Genomic DNA, 24285 nt, shown 5'->3' with positions numbered 1-24285 from the left:
GGTAGGGGAGGGGTTGGTTTTGTTTATGTGTTGTGGTGGGGAGGGGTTTGTTTTGTTTTATAATGTTGTGGTGGGGAGGGGTTGGTTTTTTGTTGTATAGTGTTGTGGTGGGGGGGTTTGTTTTATAGTGTTGTGGTCTGGGAGGGGTTGATTTTTTGTTTTATTGTGTTGTGGTGGGGCAGGGGTTGGTTTTTGGTTTTTTTGAGAAAGAGTCTCACTCTGTCGCCCAAGCTGGAGTGGTGAGCCACTGTGCCTGGTCTGTGGTGTTATGTTTTAACTAACTTTTTTATTGTGGTAAAATTCACATAACAGCTGGGCACCGTGCCTCAGACTTGTATTCCCAGCACTTTGGGAGGCCGAGGCGGGCGGATCACTTGAGCCCAGGAATTTGAGACCAGCCTGGCCAACATGGAGAAACCCCGTCTCTACTAAAAATACAAAAATTAGCCGGGCATGGTGGCACGCATCTGTAATCCCAGCTACTCGGGAGGCTAAGGCGAGAGGATCACTTGAACCCAAGAAGTGGAGGTTGCAGTGAGCCGGGATGGCACCACTGCACTCCAGCCTGGGTGACAGAGTGAGACTCTGTCTCAAACAAACAAACAAAAAAATCACATAACATAAAATGTACCTTTTAAATCATTTTTGAAGTATACAATTCACAAGATGTGTGACCATCACCTGTATCTAATTCCAGAATATTCGCACCACCCCGAAAAGGAGCCCCATACCCATCCAGCAGTCATTGCCCATCCTCCTTCCCCCCAGCTCCTGGAACTCCACTTTCTTTCTGTCTGGATTTGCCTCGTCTGAATGTTTCATGTAGATGGAATCCTGTACTACTTGACCTTCTGTAGCTGGCTTCTTTCAGTTAACATGTTTTAAGCTCATACAAGCTGTAGCATGCAACAGAATTTCCTTCCTTTTTTATGGCTAAATGATATTCCATTGTATGGCTAGACCCCATTTTGGCATTTTGAATAATGCTTCTATGAAAATTTGTGTACATATTTGTGTATGAACCTCCATTTTCAGTTCTTTGGTCATATATCTAGTACAGTTGGCTAGATCATATGGTAACTCTGTGTTTAACTTACTGAGGAAGTTCAAAGAGTTTCTATTTCTCCAGGTCCTTACCAACATGGGTTATGTGCCATTTGTTGGCACTAGCCATCCTGGTGGGTGTGTAAGTGGTATCTCACTGTAGTTTTTATTTGCATTTCCCTAGTGTCTGATTGTTTTGGTTTTGAATTTTATTGTCATGGAAGGATTTGACTACAGGTAGTATAGAGGTAAACAGAGAAGATGGAGAATGGTCTTCCTTGCGGAAGGAACAGCACAGGCAGCTGCTAGGAGGTGGGACCATGCACAGCCTGGGAAGGGATGTGAGTAGAGGTGGCGGTGGGGAGGGTCCCCTGCTCTCCCAGAATAGGAAGCCAAGGCTAGGCACAGTGCCTCACGCCTGTGGTCCCAGGACTTTGGGAGGCTAAGGCAGGCGGATCACTTGAGGTCAGTTCAAGACCAGCCTGACCAACATGGCAAAACCTCTTCTCTACAAAATATAAAATTACAAAAATACAAAAATTAGCCAGGTGTGGTGGCGGGTACCTGTAGTCCCAGCTACTCAGGAGGCTGAGGTGTGAGGATTGCTTGAGCCTAGGAGGTCAAGGCTGCAGTGAACTGGAGTGAGTGCATTCCAGTCTGGACAACAGAGCAAGACCCTGTCTCAAAAGCAATAATAATAATAATCAGGGAATCAGGCCTATAAGTGGCTACTGTAACTGCTGGCCCTAGGGAGAGAGTGGTGATGGCAGATCCACCCTCACAGCCTCTGCTTATTCATAACCCACTGGGCCTGGAAGCAAAAGGGTGTATCCATTGCCCACAAAGTCCCACAGAGTCTGGCTGTGGGGCTGGGTGTCAGGACCTGTCCCAGCCCCTCATGTGTACGCCCTGGCCGCTGAGACGGGCAGGGACCAGCACTGGAGCCCTGACCATATCTGTTACTGAGGTTGAGCCAGATGCCATGGGAGGGTTATAAAGCACGCCCTTATCCCCACGCCCACTGCCAGGCACAGTCCCAGGTATAATCAGCGCTACCCACCGTGGCAGCATCAGTATTCCAGACCCTTCCATCTGAGGCTTCTCAGAATTCTCAGTCAAGGAAGCCCTGTCCTGTCCCCATACACAGTCCCTCTCTTCCCTCTGTCTCTCTCCTGGTCTCTGTCTCTCTCCTCCAATTTATTTATTTATTTATTTATTTATTTATTTATTTTTATTTTATTTTTATTTTTTTTTTTTTGAGACCAGAGTCTCACTTTATCGCCCAGGCTGGAGTGCAATGGTGTGATCACTGTAACCTCCGGCTCCCGGGTTCAAGCAATTCTCCTGCCTCGGTCTCCCAAGTAGCTGGGATTACAGGCACCCAACTAATTTTTTTGTATTTTTAGAAGAGACAGGTTTTGCCACGTTGACCAGGCTGGTCTTGGACTCCTGACCGCAAGTGATCCACCCACCTTGGCCTCCCAAGGTGCTGGGATTACAGGCATGAGCCACTGCACCCATTCACCTCCAATGTCTTCTGTTTTTCTCACTCTGCATTTTTTTTATTCACCTCTCTCTCTCTCTCTCTCTCTCTCTCTCTCTCTCTCTCTCTCTCTGTCTCCCCTCCCTCCCCCAGCTCTCTCACTATCTCTCTCCCCACCTCTCTTGGCTCTGTCTCTCCCTCCCTGACCCTCCTTGTCCTTCCAGGGCTCCCTTTTCATCTCTCTTGCACCGTCTCTATCTCTCCAGGAGAGAGAGATTTCCCAGGATCTGGAACTTTCTGTAGTAAAATAAGGAAAGTCCCAGGCAGAGTGGGACGGGTTGATCACTCTGCTCTCTGCTCTCTCCTCTGTCCCCAGCTGCCCACAGCCCTGTCTAGCGCCCCACCCTCAAGCCCACCAAGGCAGGAAGACCCTGCCTCTCCCTGTCATCACCTCCCTCTCCAGACAACCCAGTTGTTCACATGTGACCCCCCAGACCTGTACTTAGCACACTCCTCCTGATAGAGATAATTTCTGAATCTTTCCATCACTTTCTCAAAGTGAGAGGAGTCAGAAAGGTGGGTTTCTGCCTGGGGGAGTGGGATTCGGGGGTGGCTGTGTTCTTTCCTGCCAGTCATCTGAGTTTATCTCCATGTCATCCTGTTCGCTTCGCTTCTTGACCCTCTAGGTTGGGACATGGGTGCAGACAGTTTTCCAAGAGGCAGACGCCTTCAAAGACCCTCAGTTTTTTGTGTTTTGTTTGTTTGTTTGTTTTTGAGGTGGAGTCTCACTCTTTCACCTAGGCTGGAGTGCAATGGCGCGATCTCAGCTCACTGCAACCTCTGCCTCACAGGTTCAACCGATTCTCCTGCCTCAGCCTCCAGAGTAGCTGGGGCTACAGGTGTGCGCCAACACACCTGGCTAATTTTTTGTATTTTTAGTAGAGATGGGGTTTCACCATGTTGGCCAGGCTGGTCTCAAACTCCTGACCTCAGGAGATCCACCCGCATTGGCCTCTCAAAGGGCAGGGATTACAGGCGTGAGCCACTGTGCCCGGCCCAAAGACCGTCAGTTTTCCAGCTGGCCCAGCCCCTCTCCTGCTGCCAACAGTGGGCAGACACCTGGGACAGACTCTCACTTTCCCAGGCTGGCCCTCCCACACCAGCATGGCATCAGTGCTGGCAACAGTGAGCCTGGGACATGCCCACATCAGCCTCAGCATCACACGGATGCCACCTGGATGGCCAGGATCAGCTCACTTGGGGCAGGGGCACAGTAGACTTCTTGAGAGCCCACGGTCACTAAGGGCTGTAATGCTGCCACTTGGAACTCTGGAGCTTCACCTTGCCCTTTTCAGGAGTATTCAGGGATCCTGGCTGAAATTACTCCATAGGCATCTGCTCAGAGCCCCTGCCCTACCCCCAGGCTCTGGGGACTCATCTGTGACTAACTTGTAGTCCTTGCCTTCAAGGGGGTCACAGTTGGTAGATGAGAGGACAGTGTTGGGCATAACCCAACCCCAGCTCAAGTCCTGGCTTTGCCATTTATTGCTGTGTGATCTTGGACACGTTGCCTAACATCTCGGAACCTCGGTTTCCTCATCCACAAAATGGGATGACGTCGTACTTACCTTTTAGAGGTGTCATGAGGGTCACTTGAGATCATGAGCATTGGCCAGCCACAGTGACCTACGCCTGTAATCCCAACACTTTGGGAGGCCGAGGCAGGAGGATCACTTGAGTCCAGGAGTTTGAGACCAGCCTGGGCCACATAGTGAAACCCTGTCTCTATTTAAAAAAAAAAAATTAAAAAGAGATCATAGGCATAAAGCACATAATACTACACTGGGCATGTAGTAAGTACTCAATAAAGGGAATTTATTAGTGTCATCATCATTGTCATCAGTAAGGAAGAGATCTGGCCCAAGCAAGAAATTATAGCAAACTGTGACAATATATACTCAAGGTGCTATTAGACCCCAAAGGTCTAATAGACCTCAGGGAAGGGACATTTAGGACTGGGTCTTGAGGAATGCTTAGGAGTTCAGGATTAGAAGGAAAGTCCTCAGGATGGTAAGACCAGCCTGAGCAAAGACATAGGGGCTTAGAGAGGAGCCTAGATGTTTGTGAAGGGGAGTGAGGGGGATGCTGTAGCTCCAGTTGGTAGGGTAGGCAGGGACAAGGGAGTTCAGAGCCTTAATCAGCAAGACAAGGTGATAGACATTTCTTGTGCAAGGGGCAGTGGGGAGCCATTGATGATTCTGGAGCATAGGAGTGTCTGATCCATGTGACTAACTCACCCACGACAGAGAAGGAAGGAACGCTTCCTGGGCTCCGGATGTCTTTTCTGAAAGTAAAGCTATTGCTACCTTTTCTTTTAGCTGTCATACATTTTAATGGTTATTTTAACAAGTTTCCAGCAGGCGGCAGTCAAATGCCTCAAGGAAGAAGCATTTTTTTCTATTGGGATTAGGTGTGGCCAGCGCTGGGATTCCTAGACCCCACACCATGCTTGCCAACCCATTAGGGCTGCCTCCCTGGGGACGCCCCCACGTGTCCTGGTTTCTCAGGAGGCTCAGCCCACACTGGGACTCCCATGGGTGCCTCTAATGCTCCAGGAGGTAGAGGTGGTGGAGGAGGTGGAGGTGGGCCCTTGACTCATGTTATCTCATGGAGGCCCCTTGATGGCCCCAAGTAGGGTCGGTGTATGTCTAATGCTACATGTCTTATGGCTGCATTTAACAGATGCAAGGACGGAGGCTTGGCAAATTCATCCACCTGAGATCACAAGCCCCAAATACCTTTCAAATCATTTTTCCAATGTATATTCACACAAAATGCCTTTTGAAAAATGAAAAATGGGCCAGGCATGGTAGTTCAAGCCTGTAATCCCAGTACTTTGGGGGCCGAGGTGGTGGATCACTTGAGGTCAGGAATTCAAGACCAGCCTGGCCAATATGGCGAAACCCCATCTCTACTAAAAATACGAAAGTTAGCCAGGCGTGGTGGCACACGCTTGTAATCCCAGCTATGGGGGAGTCTGAGGCAGGAGAACCACTTGAACCCAGGAGGCTAGGTTGCAGTGAGCCAAGATCATGCCACTACACTCCAGCCTGGGGTGACAGAGTGAGTGAGACTCCATCTCAAATGAAAATGTAGTTTAAAATCTGTCTGTTTTTTTTTTTTTTTTTTTGAAACAGAGTCTTGCTCTGTTGCCCGGGCTGGAGTGCAGTGGTGTGATCTCAGCTCACTGCAAGCTCTATCTGCCAGGTTCAAGTGATTCTCCTGCCTCAGCCTCCCGAGTAGCTGGGATTACAGGCATGCGCCACCATGCCCAGCTAATTTTCGTATTTTTTAGTAGAGATGGGGTTTCACCATTTAGCCAGGCTGGTCTCCAACTCCTGACCTTAGGTGATCCGCCCACTTTGGCCTCCCAAAGTGCTGGGATTACGGGCGTGAACCACTGCACCCGGCCCCAGTCTAGCTTTTTAAATGTGGCATTGCACTATGGACATCTTTTCATTACATTTTCTTTCATTGCCGCGGAAGAGCCCACTGCAGGGATTTCCCATATTTCATTCAGCCAATCTCCTGTGGTTGATCTTGTAGATCATTGCTGACTTCTTTAGTTGTTGCCGTTTATTTAACTTTTCGTTTTGAGGTAAGTTCTAATTCACAGAAGAATTGAAACAGAAGAACAGCAAACTTCCTGTATTGTACCCTGTTTGAACAGTTATTAATTTTGCCACAATCGTGCTCTTTCTCTGCCATTTGAGGAATTCGTTGACATCTTGTCCCTTTAGCCCTAAATACTTCAGCAAGTGCTTTCCAAAAACAAGAAATTTTACAGTGGTAAAATACTGGCATGTATCCTACCATCTATATTCAGGTTTCTTCAGTTGTCCTAGTAATATCCTTTATATGTTATATAAATTTTTAGATACAACATATAAATCTTGGCCAGGCGCTGTGGCTCATGCCTGCAATCCCAGCACTTTGGGAGGCTGAGGCAGGTAGATCACTGAGGTCAGGAGTTTGAGACCAGCCTGGCCAACATGGTGGAACCCCGTCTCTACTAAAAATACAAAAATTAGCCGGGCGTGGTGGCGTGCGCCTATAATTCCAGCAACTTGGGAGGCCGAGGCACAAGAATCTCTTGAACCCGGGAGGTAGAGGTTGCAGTGAGTCGAGAGCACTCCACTGCACTCCAGCCTGGGTGTCAGAGTGAGACTCTTGTCTCAAAAAAAGAAAAATTAGCCGGGCGTGGTGATGCACACTTGTGGTTCCAGCTACTCGGGAGGCTAAGCGGGGAGGATTACTTGAGCCCAGGAGGTCGAGGTCGCAGTGAGTTACCATCGAGGCACTGCACTCCATCCAGGGCAACACAGCAAGACCCTGTCTCAAAATGAATTAATTAAATAAAATATGTAAATTTATTTTCCCTGTCCAGGATGAGGTTCGAGATCACTTGTGTTTAGTTTTCGTGTTTTGATTTGGACAGTTCTGCCTTTCTTTGTTTTCTAGAGTTGCCCTTTCTGAAGAGTAGAGGCTGTTACTTCCTGGACAGTCTGAATTTGGTTGCCTGATGTTCCCTCGAAATCAGATTCAAGCTGTGTACTTGGGGCTGGGAATATCACAGAAGTGATGTTTCGGGCCATCCTCTCAGGAGGCCCACGTTGTCGACTCGTCCACGTTGTCGACTCGTCCTGTGATTGATGATAGTAACTTGGATCATTGGTTAAGATGGTGCCCACCAGCGCCTGTAATCCCAGCTACTCAGGAGGCTGAGGCAGGAAAATCACTTGAACCCAGGAAGCAGAGGTTGCAGTGAGCTGAGATCTCACCACTGCACTCCAGCCTGGGTGACAGAGAGAGAGTCCAACCACGTCTCTCTACTGTGAAGTTGCTACTTTTCCCTTTGTAATTACTAAGCATCAACCAGGCGCGGTGGTTCTTGCCTGTAATCCCACCACTTTGGGAGGCCGAGGCAGGTGGATCATGAGTTCAGGAGATCCAGACCATCTTGGCTAACATGGTGAAACCCCGACTGTACTAAAAATACAAAAAATTAGCAGGGCGTATTGGCGCATACCTGTAGTCCCAGCTACTTGGGAGGCTGAGGCAGGAGAATTGCTTGAACCCGGGAGGCAGAGGTTGCAGTGAGCCAAGATCACGCCACTGCACTCCAGTCTGGGCAACAGAGCAAGACTCCGTCTAAAAAAAAAAAAAAAAAAAAAAAAAAAAAAAATTTACTAAGCATCATGTGGGGAGATACTTGGAGACTTTGTAAATATACCAGTGTAGTCCTCATCAAACTTTCATCCACTAGTTTTAGAATCCAGGGTGGTCCCTACCTGAACGATTATTACTACAGTGGTTGCAAAATGGGTGGTTGGCAACTCTTGGCTGTAATAAGCAAGCTTCCCAAAACTGGATGTGTCTGTGCCAGATTATAGTAACCGCCTTCTCTTTCTCTGTGGCCCACAGCCAGTCCCACAGAACCAAGGTCCTCACCATCCCCACCCCCCAGCCCCACAGAGCCTGAGAAGAGCTCCCAGGAGCCGTTGTGCCTGTCCCTGGAGAGCAGCAAGGAGAACCAGCAGCCAGAGGGCCGCTCCAGCTCCTCGCTGAGCGGGAAGATGTACTCGGGCGGCCAGGCCCCAGGGGGCATCCAGGAGATCGTTGCCATGTCCCCCGAGCTGGACACGTACTCCATCACCAAGAGGGTGAAGGAGGTCCTCACAGACAACAATCTAGGTACGGAGCAGGTGGGAATCAGAGAGGCCGCCTCCCACCTGGGTTGGCTCCTACTTGCCTTGAAAAGGTGTCTGGAGCTGTGACCCAGTGGCTCATACTTGTAATTCCAGTGCTTTGGGAGGCCAGGGAGGGAGGATCGCTTGAGGCCAGGAGTTTGAGGCCAACCTGGGCAACATAGCAAGATCCCATATCTTTAAAAAGCTTTAAAAAATTAGGTGAAAACTCCATGCATACAAACTTACATGTGTTGGTACATGCCTGTAGTCCTAGCAACTCAGGAGCCTGAGGCAGGAGAATCGCGTGAGCCCAAGAATTCAAGGCTGCAGTGAGCTATGATCATGCCACTGCATGCCAGCCTGAGCAACAGAGCAAGACTTTGTCTCTAAAAACATAAATTAATGGCTGGGCATGGTGGCTCACACCTGTAATCCCAGCATTTTGGGAGGCCCAGGCAGGTGGATCACCTGAGGTCAGGAGTTCGAGAGCAGCCTGGCTAACATGGTGAAACCCTATCTCTACTAAAAATACAAAAAAATTAACTGGACGTAGTGCCGCACGCCTGTAGTCCCAGCTACTTGGGAGGCTGAGGCAGAAGAATCGCTTGAATCTGGGAGGCAGAGGTTGCAGTGAGCCGAGATCACACCACTGCACTCCAGCCAGGGCGACAGTGTGAGACCCTGTCTCAAAAAAAAAAAAAAATCAATCAATAAAATAAAAAATAGGCCGGGCACGGTGCCTCACACCTGTAATCCCAGCACTTTGGGAGGCCAAGGCGGGCAAATCCCCTGAAGTCAGGAGTTCCAGATCAGCCTGGCCAACATGGTGAAACCCCATCTCTACTAAAAATACAAAAATTAGCAAAAAAATAAAAAAGCTTCCTAAAATTAGCTGCAAACTTCATGCATACAAACTTCACACTTTGTAGTGAATGCCTGTAGTCCTCAGGAAGCTGAGGCAGGAGGACCGCACGAGCTCAGGAATTCAAGGCTGCACTGAACTATGATCCTGCCATTGCACTCCAGCCTGGGCAACAGAGAAAGACCTTGTCTCTTAAAAAGTTAAATGTAAAAAAAAAAAGACAAAAGTGCCCATGGTGAGATCCCAGGGCACTGGAGTCAGCCCCAGGGCATCCAAGACCCTGTGTGAGGCTCTGACCTGGGTCTGGGATGGGACAAAGGGAGGTGAATGCAGGTCTGAGAGTACCTGGAATTCTCAGTCCACGGCTTTAAAAACTTCCTTCCAGGAAGACGTGGAGAACCCCAATCACTGCGGAACTCCAGCTCAGTCCTCACCCAGTGCTAAGGTCCTTGCCGGCCACAGTGGAGAAATCTCTTCTAGGGCTCTTTCCCTTTTTGGGACACAAATTCCTCTGAGTCCGAAATGCAGGTGATGCCCCCCTCCCAGAGGGATGTACACAAACCCCAACATTTTCACTACAATTTCTATTATAAAAATAAGACATATTCATTGTTTTAAAATATACCGAACAGTACAGGAAAAAAACAAGTTACTAAAAAAGTAAATAAGTCCCTCCGCACTGGCCTCTCAGTCACACTCCAGTGTTTGTGTGTGTGTGTGTGTGTGTGTGTGTGTGTGTGTGTGTGTATTTTTTTAAGATGGAGTCTCCTGTCACCCAAGCCCCAGGCTGGAGTTCAGTGGTGCGATCTCAGCTCACTGCAACCTCCACCTCCCAGGTTCAAGCGATTCTCCTGCCTCAGCCACCCTAGTAGCTGGGATTACAGGCATAAGCCACCACTCCTGGCTGATTTTTGTATTTTTAGTATAGTAGAGACGGGGTTTCACAATGCTGGCCAGACTGGTCATGAACTCTTGACCTCAAGTAATCCTCCCGCCTCATCCTCCCAAAGTGCAGGGGTTACAGGTGTGAGCCACCATGCCCAGCCCACACTTCAGTTTTTTTATGTCTCCTTGACACTTTCTGAACACATACAAGAACATATATACACTTAATTTCCTCTCCTTTTTTTCTATATAGACGAAATGATACACATATTGCATTGCAACTTGCTTTGAAAAATGAACACTAGGCTGGGTGTGGTGGCTCACACCTGTAATCCCAGGATTTTGGGAGGCTGAGGCAGGAGAATTTTTGGAGGTCATGAGTTCCAGACCAGCCTAGGCAACATGGCGAAACTCTGTCTCTACAAAAAATGCAAAAATTAGCTGGGCGTGGTGGTGCGTGCCTATAGTCCCAGCCACTCGGGAGGATAAGGCAGAAGGATGGCTTGAGCCCAGGAGACAGAGGTTGCAGGAAGCCAAGATCACACCACTGCAGTCCAGCCTGGGTGACAGAGCCAAACCTTGTCCCAAAAAAAATGAAAAATAAAAATACAAAAATTAGCCAGGTGTGGTGGCTCAAGCCCGTGCTCTCAGCTACTTGGGAGGCTGAGGTGGGAGGATCACTTGAACCTGGGAGGCAGAGGTTATAGTGAGCTGAGATCATACCACTGCACTCCAGCCTGGGTGATAGAGTGAGACCCTGCCTCAAAAAAACAAAAAAAAAAAAAAAAAGAGAAAAGAAAAATGAACAGTATTTTGTGGACACCCTCCCATGTTAGAATAATTCTGTCACCCGCATTCTTTTTCACCGTTGCAAAGTGTTTCAGGCCATGGATGTGCCACAGTTTTTTACCTAACTGATGGGTATTTTGACTTTTTCCACTTTCCTGTTTTGCCTCTAAAAATAAGTCTGTGTGCATCTGTGTGACCTTGGGCAAGTACAGCTATCCCAGGCAGTGGAACTGCTTGCTCCGAAACTGCACATTTAAAACTGGGATGGAATCTGTCAAATTATCCTCCAACATGTTGTTACACATTTGTATGTATGATGTTGCCAGACAATTTCAGGGATCTCCTAGGAGTAAAGAACCTCAAGTTAAAGAAGCACTTTTGGGCCAGGCCCAGTGGCTCACACCTGTAACTGCAGCACTTTGGGAGGCCAAGGCAGATGGATCACCTGAGGTCAGGAGTTCAAAACCAGCCTGGCCACCATGGGAAACCCCATCTCTACTAAAAATACAGAAATTAGCCGGGTGTGGTAGTATGTGCCTGTAATCCCAGCTACTCGGGAGGCTGAGGCAGGAGAATTGCTTGAACCTGGGAGGCGGAGGCTGCAGCGAGCCAAGATCGTGCCACTACACTAGCCTGAGCAACAGAGCGAGACTCTGTCTCAAAAAAAGAAAAAAAAAAAATCTTTTGTTGGTTGCTGCCTCGTCCTGCCCCCAAATCCCTTTTACAGACAGACCCCCCTCATATTCACATCAGGTGCGGGTCCTCCGCCGTCTCTGGCCCTCCCTTCTGAGTCAGGTCAGTGGAGATAGCCTCGAGGCTCTCCCCTGTGTCTCTGGCCTGTTCCATGTCTCTCCTGGGAGCAGACCTCTCTGCCCAGCCTGGGGTAACAGGTTGCTCCCCTCCCTTATCCCCAGGGCAGCGGCTGTTTGGGGAGAGCATCCTGGGTCTGACACAGGGCTCCGTGTCTGACCTGCTGTCCCGGCCCAAACCCTGGCACAAGCTGAGCCTGAAGGGGCGGGAGCCTTTTGTCCGCATGCAGCTGTGGCTCAATGACCCCCATAACGTGGAGAAGCTGAGGGACATGAAAAAGCTGGAGAAGAAAGGTAAGACTTGGGCAGGGGATGGGCCCCTGCACTGGATCTCAGATTTTCCCCAGAACCATACCTAGCTGTAACCCACATAAACCCAGGGCCCCCATGGTCCAGTCTCAGCATGGGACTGCATGAAATAGCAACCTTGAAAAACAATGTAACAATGTAATTGAAAGCAATGAAGATATTTACAGCCTGTGGCAGTGGCGGGGCATGGGTAGTCCTGGCTGCTTTGGAGGCTAAGGCAAGAGGATTGCTTGAGGATCACTTGGGAGGCTAAGGCAGGAGGATCATTCAAGGCTGCAATGTGCTGTGTGATCAAAGCTGTGAATAGCCACTGTGCTCCAGCCTGCACAGTGCAGTAAGACCCCATCTCCAATTTTTTATTTTTAGTTTGTAAATATTTACTACCTCTCCCATGAAAAGCCAATAGTCTGCCAGGTGCAGTGGCTCACGCCTGTAATCTCAGCACTTTGGGAGGCCGAGGCAGGCAGATCACCTGAGGTTGGGAGATCAAGACCAATCTGGCCAATATGGCAAAACCCTGTCTCTACTAAAAATACAAAAATGAACTGGGCGTGGTGGCGCACACCTGTAATCGCAGCTACTTGGGAGACTGAGTCGGGAGAATCACTCGAACCCAGGAGGTGGAGGTTTCAGTGAGCCGACGTGGCGCCACTGCACTCCAGCCTGGGTGACACAGCAAAACTCTGTCTCAAAAAAAAAGAAAGAAGAAAAGAAAAGGAAACCGCATACCCCATCTCTTGGTGTCCCTTTCACGCCTCTGAAGCTAACCCAAAGTCTGTTGCCAGCCCCAACTGCCTATTTCCCAAAACTCCGTGTCCCTCCCTCCTTCCCTCCCTCCTCTGCCTCAACTCCGTTTTGTAGACCAGCCCTTGGCCCATAACAGATTCTGCATAACAAAGGACGGGACCAACAAACAGGAACCCCTCTCTTGTAGGGCTGGGCAAGGAGATTGTAAGTTCTCACATTATCTCACATTATATCCTGATAAGATAAGCTGGCATTGTCTACAGCCATACCACCCTGAATGCGGGATCACGTCTGATCTCAGAAGTTAAGCCGGGTCAGGCCTGGTTAGTATTTGGATGGAAGATCAACTGGCATTGAGCTGGGCGCCCAGTCTCATGCTAGGCATAAAGGATTACTCTGTATTTCCAAAGGTTCAAAGTCCATTGGAAGATAAGATAGGAGCAGTTGAAGTTGCCATCCAGGGTATGAGGGCAGGTCGTGTGATGACCCAGGGACACGCCAGGCTCTGGAGAGCACCTAGGGCTGGGCCATCATCATCAGACAATGCTATGGTTGAGAACTTGACCTTCTATCTCCTTGCTGCGTGACGACCTCGAGCTAATTACTTCCCCTCTCTGTGCTTCCTTCTATTTCTGAAAAATAAGAGAGCTAGCTCAATGTGGTGGCTCATACCTGTAATCCTAGCACTTTGGGAGGCCAAGGTGGATGGATCACTTGAGGCCAGAAGTGATGGCCAACATGGTAAAACCCCATCTGTACTAAAAATACAACAATTAGCCGGGCGTGGTGATGCATGCCTGTAATCCCAGCTACTTGGGAGGCTGAGGCAGGAGAATCGCTTGAACCTGGGAGGTGGAGGTTGCAGTGAGCCAAGAGGATCATGCCACTGCACTCCAACCTGGGCAACAGAGCGAGACTCCATCTTAAAAATGCATTTTCAGAGCCACAAAGCATTGCTGTGAAGATTAAGTAAGACCCTCATACCTTACTTTTTTCATTCTGAAGTGGGCTTTTTTCTCCCCAACATCTTCATGATTTGGGGTCAAGATGCACCATGCAGTCAGTAAGTCATTTAAATTAGTGTCCTTACCTACCGCCCACCAAAGGCTGTTCAGAAATTCAGGGATGCTTCTGACAATCTAGAGGATATCGTAGGCTAGGTGTGGTGGCTCATACCTGTAATCTCAGCACTTTGGAAGACCGAGGTGAGAGGATTGCTTGAGGCCAAGAGTTTGAGACCAGCCTGGCAACAGAGTGAGACCCTACCTCTATGTAGAAAATAAAGTAAAGGTTCCTCTTCAAAGACTTTCCTCCCGCTTTAATTAGGAATAAATAGTAACTTCTCTTAGAAGGAAAATTTATTCAAAGATCTGTGCTAACATTCTTAAATATCTGCTAGCCATGATAAAGAAATCAATGTACTGTATGTTCGCTCCCACAATTTATCCTAAATATTTGCCCTGGCATGCTTATACTGGTCCAAACAAGCGTTAGGTCATAGTCTGTTCCTTTTCCTTATTTGAAGGTGTTTTTACCTTTCTCAGCATTCCACAAGTTACTTCCTCCTTCCTTTGTTCTCCTCTGCCTTTGCCTCTTTTAAAAAGTTCTAGGTTGCTAGCCAGTCAGGACAAACACAGAATGTGAGGTCCCATTCCAGTCAGTGGAAACCGGACACAGCAGTAGGGTGGGCACATCAGATTATAAATGACTCTGTTTCCTTTGTTCGATGTGCTCTTGTGGCAAAACTGCTGGCAAGTAAGTGTACCCTTTCTGCAGAAAGTATAAAAATGGTCTTGCTGAGTAAATTAAATTTATGTTCAAGTGCTATTTCTTTACGGCACCAGGGAAGAAGCATTTCAAACACTCTACAAAACAATTTTTTAAATGAGCCAGGCATGGTGGCATGCACCTGTAGTCCCACCTACTCAGGAGGCTGAGGCAGGAGGATCGCTTGAAGGCAGGAGTTCAAGGTTGCAGTGACTTGTGATTGTGCCACTGCATTCCAGCCTGGGTGACAGAGAGAGAGCCCATCTCTACAAAAAAAATTTAAAAATTAGCCAGGGGTGGTGGTTCACACCTGTAATCCCAGCTACTTGGGAGGCTGAGGCAGGAGGTGTGCCTGAGCCTGGTTGGTTGAAGCCACAGTGAACTGTAACTGCACCCATGTACTCCAGCCTGGGTGACAGAGTGAGACCCTGTCTCTACAAAAACAGAGAGAATACCGAGGAGCACCCTGTTTCGAGTGCTTCCTGTGTGCGAGGAATGATCCTAAGTCTTTGCTCATGCCAGGGCTCCCTGGCTGGTGAGGTCAGGCTAGCATCTTGTGGCCTAGGGGTGGGAGTTGAGAGATGCAGGAGAGTGAGGAGGGAGAAAGGCTGGGGGGGCGCGCCCCTAAGCTTAGGGCATGACGGCTTCCTCCTAGTGGGCCTGACAGATGCATTCCCACCGTGGGACTCCTGCTGGTCAGGAACTGATGGGGTGGGGACAGCACCTCTCAGCCCTCCCTCTCTCCCCGGCTCCAGCCTACCTGAAACGTCGCTATGGCCTCATCAGCACCGGCTCAGACAGTGAGTCCCCGGCCACCCGCTCGGAGTGCCCCAGCCCCTGCCTACAGCCCCAGGACCTGAGCCTCCTGCAGATCAAGAAACCCCGGGTGGTGCTGGCACCTGAGGAGAAGGAGGCGCTGCGGAAGGCCTATCAGCTGGAACCCTACCCCTCACAGCAGACCATCGAGCTCCTCTCCTTCCAGCTCAACCTCAAGACCAACACCGTCATCAACTGGTTCCACAACTACAGGTGGGACTATGGGGGCATGCCCACAGGGCGGGTGGCAGAACCCAGGTGGGACCCCTTCCCCATCCGAGAACTGGAGGGAGCCCCACATAGCCTCCGGAAGATGGGAGACCCCACCACATAGGCACTTAGATATAGAACTCAGGGCCAGGTACAGTGGTTCATGCCTATAATCCCAGCACTTTGGGAGGCCAAGGCAGGAGGATCACTTGAACCCAGGAGTTTGAGACCAGCCCAGCAACATAGGGAGACCTCTCTACAAAATAAATAAATAAATAAATAAATAAATAAATAAATAAATAAATAAATAAATTAGTTGTGTGCTGTGGCATACACCTGTAGTCCCAGCTACTTGGGAGGCTGAAGTGAGAGGATTGCGTAAGCCCAGGAGGCGGAGGCTGCAGTGAGCTACCATCACACCACTGCACTCCAGCCTGGGTGACAGAGCGAGACCGTGTCTCAAAAACAAGAAAAATGAGACTGAATTAGGCGGATCACCTGAAGTCAGGAGTTCGAGACCAGCCTGGCCAACATGGTGAAACCCTGTCTCTATTAAAAATAAAAAAATTATCCTGGCATGGCGGTGCACACCTGTAATCCCAGCTACCCGGGAGGCTGAGGTAGGAGAATTGCTTGAACCTAGGAGGCGGAGGTTGCAGTGAGCCAAGATCATACCACTGTACTCCAGCCTGGGCGACAGAGCAAGACTCCATCTCAAAAAAAAAAAAAAAGTAAAACACAGGCAAATGTGGAAGAAATCCCAGCTCCATTACTTTCAGCTGTGGATCCTTCTTCACTTCCCTGAGCCTCAGTCTTCTAACCTGTAAAATGAGGTGGACAGTAGCTGGATCTACTTCATAGAGTTGCACAGAGGATTTGATAGACTAACATAGTTACATAAAATACCTAGCATGTAGGCCAGGCACGGTGGCTCACACCTGTAATCCCAGCACTCTGGGAGGCTGAGATGGGCAGATCACCTGAGGTCAGGAGTTTGAGATCAGCCTGGGAAACATGATGAAACCCCATCTCTTCGAAACATACAAAAATTAGCCAGGAGTGGTGGCACATGCCTATAGTCCCAACTACGTGGGAGGCTGAGGCAGGAGAACCCTTTGAACCCAGGAGGCAGAGGTTGCAGTGAGCTGAGATCATGCCACTGTACTCCAGCCTGGGCAACAGAGTGAGACTATCTCCAAAAAAAAAAATACCCAGCACATAGTATGTGGTAGGTATTGATGTGATTATTGTCATTATTTTTATTATTATTTCACCCTGTTTGCCCTGTGTCTGCCTCAAAGAAGGGACAGGGAAAGGTATTTGGGGGTACAGGCCTGAGGAACCCTGACTATTCATTGAGCCTCAGGTTGGAGCCCTGATTTCGAGCTCCTGGCCCCTCCCACCACTGAAACCAAAAGAAACCCCCCTGGTATCCTTTTCAGGCTCCACTACCTCAGGGAGTGGGTGATTCCTACTTCAATGGCTGCTTTCCATAGCTCTTCCCACTCTTGACTCCCTGTTCTCACAAGTCACTGGCCTGCAGTAGGTTGAGCTTCCTAGGAGTTTAGTCCCAGGGCTGGCTCTGAGGAGACCCCTGTAAAGAATGCTTGATGGGGGGATTTCAGGGACCATCTCTGAGGAACACCCCCCGCCCCGCCCCTGCCAAGCTTCCTGAGCAGGAAAAGTCTCTGGTACCCACATGGTACCACAGAAGAAAATCCACTCATCCATTCCAGGGGGAGAGAATGTCTCTTGATCCCCAAGGGATCAAGGAAAGAGGAGATTGGTGGGAAGAGCAACTGAGCATCTTCTCTCTCCTGGGCAGCAGGGGCCCACAGACCCGAGTCCATACCCTCTCTCAGTCCCCAATCCCTCCATAAGTCATTTTGCTTCTCCAAGTCTCACCCTTATTTTACAGATGAGGAACCTAATACCTATCCTGCAATGTTTGATTGTAGATCAAGTGAAATAACTCTGGGTATAAACGCATTATAAAATACAGTTTTGGCCAGGCGCAGTGGCTCATACCTGTAATCGCAGCACTTTGGGAGGCCAAGGTGGGCGGATCACCTGAGGTCAGGAGCTCAAGACCAGCCTAGCCAAAATGATGAAACCCGTCTCTACTAAAAATACAAAAGTTAGCCAGGCATGGTGGCAGGGGCTTGTAATTCCGGCTACTCGGAGGCTGAGGCACGAAAATCACTTGAACCCGGGAGGTGGACGTTGCTTTGAGCTGAGATCACACCACTGCACTCCAGCCTGGGTGACAGAGTGAGACTGTCTCAAACAAATAAATAAATTAAATTAAATATGGTTTATCATCTGGCTCAGAACAGAGCCTGCCAAATAACAAATGACATAGGTCCTTAAAGCCTGCTCATTTCCTTCCCTCCCTGGGGGATATGGGGACATCTTCTCGCCTCTGATTCCCCACAGGAACTGAGCACTCCATTATTATCCAACATATTCATTCAACAAACGTTTCTAATGTATGCATTGTGAACCAGTCCCCGCCCTTAAGGACCTTACAGTCATAAAACAGAACATTTCACTTATAATGTAGTAAATGCTGTGAAACAGGAAGGAACAAGGGGCTAAGGGAAAAGGGAATTCTGCCTGGGGAGGACTTTACAGAAGTGGTATTTGAGATGGGTTTTGAGGGATGAATAGGAGTTTGCACAAAGGAGAAGAGAGAATTCCACTCTCAAAAGAACTCTCAAAGGGTTATAATTACAGAAGAACACATTATTTCATTTGGTAAATGTTTACTGAGCATCTACTCTGTACCAGACGCCACAGAAAACAGACAAAGTCCCTCCCCATCGAAGCTCTTCCCATTGGAGGGAGCTGAGGGAGGTGGGGGAGAACTCTGGAAGGTGGGCAAGGTCACCTTTATGGGGGGATTGGGGATTGAGAGATGGTATGGACTAGGTGATCCCTCACAGTTCCTCCAGGCCCAGGATCCTGGGATGGGGCCCCACAGGACCTGGGCAGGGAGGCAGGGGCAAGAAAATAAAAGCCAGACTGCTGGGTTCAGAGCCCTGTGACCATGCCAATTCCTGTGCCCTCTCAGCCTGGTCTCCTTTATCAATGCAAATCAGATTAGTGTATCATTAGGAGATTATTATATTAGGTTGGTGCAAAAGTAATTGCAGTTTTTGCCACTTTTGTTTTGTTTTGTTTTGTTTCTGTTTTTGTTTAGTAGAGATGGGGTTTTGCCATGTTGGCCAGGGTAGTCTAGAATTCCTGACCTCAAGTGATCCACCTGCCTTGGCCTCCCAAAGTGCTGGTATTATAGGTGTGAGCCACCGCGCCCAGCTGGTTTTTGCCATTTTTTAAAAAATGTTTCTTGATCCATTTTAAAGGATTTGCCATTTTTTAAAAAAATGGTTTTGCCATTTAAAAAAGTCACAAAAGGCCGGGCATGGTGGCTCACGCTTGTATCCCACCACTTTGGGAGGCTGAGGCAGGCAGATCACGAAGTCAAGAGATCGAGACCATCTGGCCAACATGGTGAAACCCCATCTCTACTAAAAATACAAAAATTAGCTGGGTGTGGTGGCGTGCACCTGTAGTCCCAGGTACTCGGGAGGCCGAGTCAGGAGAATCACTTGAGCCCAGGAGGCAGAGGTTGCAGTGAGGTGAGATCGTGCCCCCACTACGCTCCAGCCTGGCGACAAAGTGAGACTCCATCTTGGAGAAAAATTTTTAAAAAGTCACACAAAAAAGAAAAAAAAAGGCAGAAAATCCAATTACTTTTACACCAACCTAACAGAAAATGAAATAAACAGGCTGGGTGCAGTGGCTCACGCCTGTAATCCCAACACTTTGGGAGGCCAAGACTGGTGGATTGCTTGAGGTCAGGAGTTCAAGACCAGCCTGACCAGTAGAGATGGTGAAACACCGTCTCTACTAAAAATACAAAAATTAGCCAGCCATGGTGGCACCCACCTATAATCCCAGCTGTTTGGGAGGCTGAGGCAGTAGAGTCGTTTGAACCCGGGAGGCAGAGGTTGCAGTGAGCCACGATTGCGCCACTGCACTCCAGCCTCGGCAACAGAGCAAGACTCCATCTCAAAAAAAAAGAAAAAAGAAGACAGCAAAAAGTGCTTAGCCTAGTGCCCAACACAATAAAGCGCCCATTATTATTATGTTTGTAACTATATAGTTGCTAATAGTCTATATTAGTGTAATTTACTGTTCACATAAATGGCCAGGGAGCTACAGCATTGAAGGTGCTAAGGAAACAGAAACCCCTATTGCTTTATGACCTTGGAGAAGTTATTTAAAATTTCTTGACCTCATTTGCCGTAAGAAAATAATTGGGTCTGGGCCCAGTGGCTCAAGCCTGTAATCCCAGCACTTTGGGAGGCCAAGGTGGGTGGATCACCTGAGATCAGGAGTTCAAGACCAGCCTGGCATCATAGCAAAACCCTGTCTCTACTAAAAATACACGCCTATAATCCCAGCTACTCAGGAGGCTGAGGCAGGATAATTGCTAGAACCCAGGAGGCAGAGGTTGCAGTGAGCCAAGATCGCACCACTGCACTCCAGCCTGGGTAACAGAGTGAGACTGTCTCAAAAAAAAGAGATAAAACTAATCATAATCATTTATTTGATTTAGCCCAATATAAACATTATTAATGAGACCTTTCACTTTTTTTGTATTAAGCCTAAGAACAGGTGTGTATTGTACCCTTACAGCACATGTCAATCTGGACTAGCCTCATGTCAAGCACTCGAGCTATGTATGGCCAGTAACTGCTATGTTGGCCACCACAGGTCTAGATCATCTGCTTTGGGATTCAGTAGTCGTGAGTTCAAGTCTCGGTTCTGCCACTTACTAGCTCTGTGACCTGGGATAAGTCACTTAACATCTCTGAGCCTTGTTTGCTGTGAAGTGGAGATAATAATAGCATCCACCTTGTGGTGTTGTTGAGAAGACTTAATAAGATGGTGCAAGTATGGAGGCTTAGTGCCTAGAGAGCCCCAGGGCAGTGGGTGGGATCAAAATGCCATGTATGCAGATGGAGTCCAGGGTTTGGGTGTCCCCTGTCCAGCCCCAGGCTCACCGTCGTCTCTGCCCCAGGTCCCGGATGCGCCGGGAGATGTTGGTGGAGGGGACCCAGGATGAGCCAGACCTTGACCCAAGTGGGGGTCCTGGAATCCTACCGCCAGGCCACTCCCACCCAGACCCCACCCCGCAGAGCCCTGACTCTGAGACTGAGGACCAGAAGCCAACCATGAAGGAACTGGAGCTTCAGGAGGGTCCTGAGGAGGACGGCACACCCCTGACCACCCAGGACAAGGCCCAAGTGAGGATCAAGCAGGAACAGACAGAGGAGGACACCGAGGAAGAGGCAGGCAGCCAGCCCCAGGACTTAGGGGAGCCAGACAAAGGCCAAGGTTCCCCCAAAGAGGAGCATCCCGACCCTCCGGGTAATGACGGACTCCCAAAAGTGGCTCCCAGTCCCCTCCTTCCAGATGGATCAACCCCAGACTGTCCCTCACTTCATCCCCACCAGGAGAGTGAGGCTGGGGAGCGGCTTCACCCGGACCCTTTAAGTTTTAAGTCAGCCTCAGAGTCCTCACGCTGCAGCCTGGAGGTGTCTCTGAACTCGCCCTCAGCCGCCTCCTCGCCAGGCCTCATGATGTCTGTGTCACCTGTCCCCTCCTCCTCAGCTCCCATCTCCCCATCCCCTCCTGGCGCCCCCCCTGCCAAAGTGCCGAGTGCCAGCCCCACTGCTGACACGGCTGGAGCCTTGCATCCCAGTGCCAAGGTGAACCCCAACTTGCAGCGGCGGCACGAAAAAATGGCCAACCTGAACAGCATCATTTACCGACTAGAGCGGGCTGCCAATCGGGAGGAGGCCCTGGAGTGGGAGTTCTGAAAGCAGGGTGAGGGGGCAAGGGACATACCCTGGTAACTACCTTCCTTTTCTCACTCACTCTCCTCAACAGGGTGGGGTAAGGGAGGGAGGAACTCAACCATCAAAATGTGGACAGCAAATGTTATGCTGTTTACGTTTTTTGTTGTAATCCTAGTTCTATGAAGTTGTGTGAGCAGGTGGGTCAAATGCCATTGCCTCCACTTTTCGGCACCCCCCTGCTCCTCTTCACCCTGACCCCTCTGCAGAAGGCAGAAGCAAAATGGCACCACATATTCACCTGAAAACTCCAAACTCTTTTAGAAAAATAAATAAATATTTATAGACCTCTTTTAGATATTTTAATAAAGGATCCTTTGGAATTTATCCCAGCGGATGCTGTTTTGATATTACAGAGAGTTATAAAATCAGGATGCTGTCACAACTGTTGCGAAGTATACACTGAAGTTGTGTCGTTTTTGCCACTAGATGAGATTAAAAGAAGACAATTGTTCAAAGCCATCACAAAACACTATAAGACTGACCAAAATCTAGATAACCTTTGAACCATGATTTTTTTCCACATCTGTCTGTGAGACACAGCGCATTGCTACTGCCCTTCCAGAAACTGTGCTAAAAAGAGAAAGTCCAAAAGACTCTAAACGAAAATCTTGATGCCGTTGAGGATGTGTTTCATTCTGGTGGTCTGTTTTGCAAGCTTGATAACACAGAATATCCATGCCATTGTAAATGTTGTAGAGATGTGGGCTGTGGCCCAACTGTCCTATACGAGATGTAGCATGGTACAGAACAAACTGCTTACACAGGTCTCACTAGTTAGAAACCTGTGGGCCATGGAGGTCAGACATCCATCTTGTCCATCTATAGGCAAGAAGTGTTTCCAGATCCTTTGGAAAGGTGGGCATGGGACAGGTGCTTGGAGAGTGGCATTTGAACCAGAGCAACCCCATTTCCCCATGTGAACCATAGGCGCAACCCAGGAAGTTTCCCCACTTGTAGGAGTGTGGGTATTCCAGAGCAAGACTGTGGCCACCATCTTGCCCTCTTGGTGTTTTCCAAAAGTGACAGTGTTGGTCATCCCATGACCACTGAAGCTTAGTAACCAGCGCCAAAAAGTAGATTCATCAAACTAGAGATCCCAGCTCCCCTTCTCGCCATCTTCTTTCTCAAGTTGACCCTGGTGCTGTTTCTGGAAGGCATCTGCAACTCCAAGTCCATGCAGAACTCTGGAAGGCCAAGTTCATCGCAGCATGTTCACCATATCCCAGCCTCCAAACCTACCCTCCTACCTTCCAACGCATGACCTGTTGGGGAGCAGAGACTCAACCCCCAACTCAAAGGAGCCCTTCCTCCAGCGTCTTTGGCATGGTTTCTAGGGTGAGAGTTCCCAATTTGGATGGAACGGCCACCATATTGGTTATTGAATCTCTCTCCCTTGTTTTTATTACGTTTCCTTTTTCAAACTGTCCGTGGGAAGGCTGAATTGGGTGACTCCCCAGAATGAAGATGAAAAGGTGACTATAATCAATGCCGATGCAATGCCAGCGGGTGAGATGGCCAATGGAGGTTTCAAAGATGTAGCTAGCATTTTGAAACCATATAGGCAAAACCCAGCAACCAGAAGGGGACAGATAAGGACCGTTCCAGAAATTTCAACTCTCACACCCAGCCCAGGCTGCAGTCTCCACACCAAACAGTCAACAAAACACAAACCCTGAAGGAAAACCTTTTCCATACACCCAGGCTATGCATTGAAGAGTTTTCCACTGTATACATTTTTATCCAGATGAAGGTATTTTTATATTTTGACAATAGGAAACAGTGACCAATTTTCAGAGTAATCAAATCTGGAACAAATGAAACATCTCCTTTTAGCCACCACCACCCTGTTGCAATTAAGACAACCGTGGGGAACACACCACTTTTACTGTTGAAACCAACACAACGTTGAAATCCAGGCTTACAAGCAGACTCCGATTCCTAGAGAACTAAATTTGGCTTTAGTGTGACGGGATTTGATTAAGCACTTAGTATAGTCTTTTGAACACAGAAATCCTGTTGTACTTAAAGCTAGCGGACCCGTGAACAACTTTGTCAGGTTCACGTCCTATAACGGTTAAAAAAACACACACACATACACAAACCGTTTCTATGAGAGATTGATGAACTTTGTTTAAAATTTTAAAAAAAGGAACACGTTCTGTAAACGAGTCGCTAAATACAGAATTGTATAATAATTCTGGGTGTCTTGCTTCTTTGTTCTGGGGCTAGGAGTACAAAGTGGAGGTCAGATTGGGCCCTCAGAGATGTTTTACAAAATGTTATTTTTTACAACTAACTTTTGTTTTGTTTTGTTTTTTTAAGTTCTAGGGTACATGTGCACAACGTGCAGGTTTGTTACATACGTATACATGTGCCATGTTGGTGTGCTGCACCTATTAACTCGTCATTTACATTAGGTATATCTCCTAATGCTATCCCTCCCCCACCCCACAATAGGACCTGGTGTGTGATGTTCCCCTTCCTGTGTCCAAGTGATCTCATCATTCAATTCCCACCTATGAGTGAGAACATGCGGTATTTGGTTTTCTGTTCTTGCAATAGTTTGCTGAGAATGATGGTTTCCAGCTGCTCCATGTCCCTACAAAGGACACGAACTCATCCTCTTTTATGGCTGCATAGTATTCCATGGTGTGTATGTGCCACATTTTCTTAATCCAGTCTGTCACTGATGGACATTTAGGTTGATTCCAAGTCTTTGCTATTGATTACAACTAGTTTTTAAGGCACAATGGCTCACACCTATAATCCCAGTGCTTTGGGAGGCCAAAGTGGGAGGATTGCCTAAGCCCAGGAATTTGAGGCTGCAGTGAGCTGTGATTGCCACTGCACTCCAGCATAGACAGTAGAGAGAGACCCTATCTCT

At 48.5% G+C, this 24285-nt stretch overlaps 1 protein-coding gene across 1 annotated transcript in view; it reads left to right on the top strand.

The window, feature by feature from the left end:
• The window catches only part of CUX2 (cut like homeobox 2), a gene marked incomplete at its 5' end in the record, with an annotated part of 322096 nt that extends 298500 nt beyond the window's left edge, over positions 1-23596 (top strand). The window contains 4 exons of the mRNA XM_017895882.1: positions 8012-8281; positions 11728-11916; positions 15201-15474; positions 20561-23596. Coding sequence (XP_017751371.1) covers positions 8012-8281; positions 11728-11916; positions 15201-15474; positions 20561-21362 — 1535 coding nt within the window. The remainder of the gene's footprint in view (positions 1-8011; positions 8282-11727; positions 11917-15200; positions 15475-20560) is intronic.
• Positions 23597-24285: the final 689 nt, after the last annotated feature.

The sequence above is a fragment of the Rhinopithecus bieti genome, unplaced genomic scaffold (assembly GCF_001698545.2).
Source record: "Rhinopithecus bieti isolate Rb0 unplaced genomic scaffold, ASM169854v2 scaffold_947, whole genome shotgun sequence".
Lineage (NCBI taxonomy): Eukaryota > Metazoa > Chordata > Mammalia > Primates > Cercopithecidae > Rhinopithecus > Rhinopithecus bieti.
The sequence above is the reverse complement of the archived record's forward strand: the minus strand, read 5'-3'. Positions and strand labels throughout refer to the sequence as shown.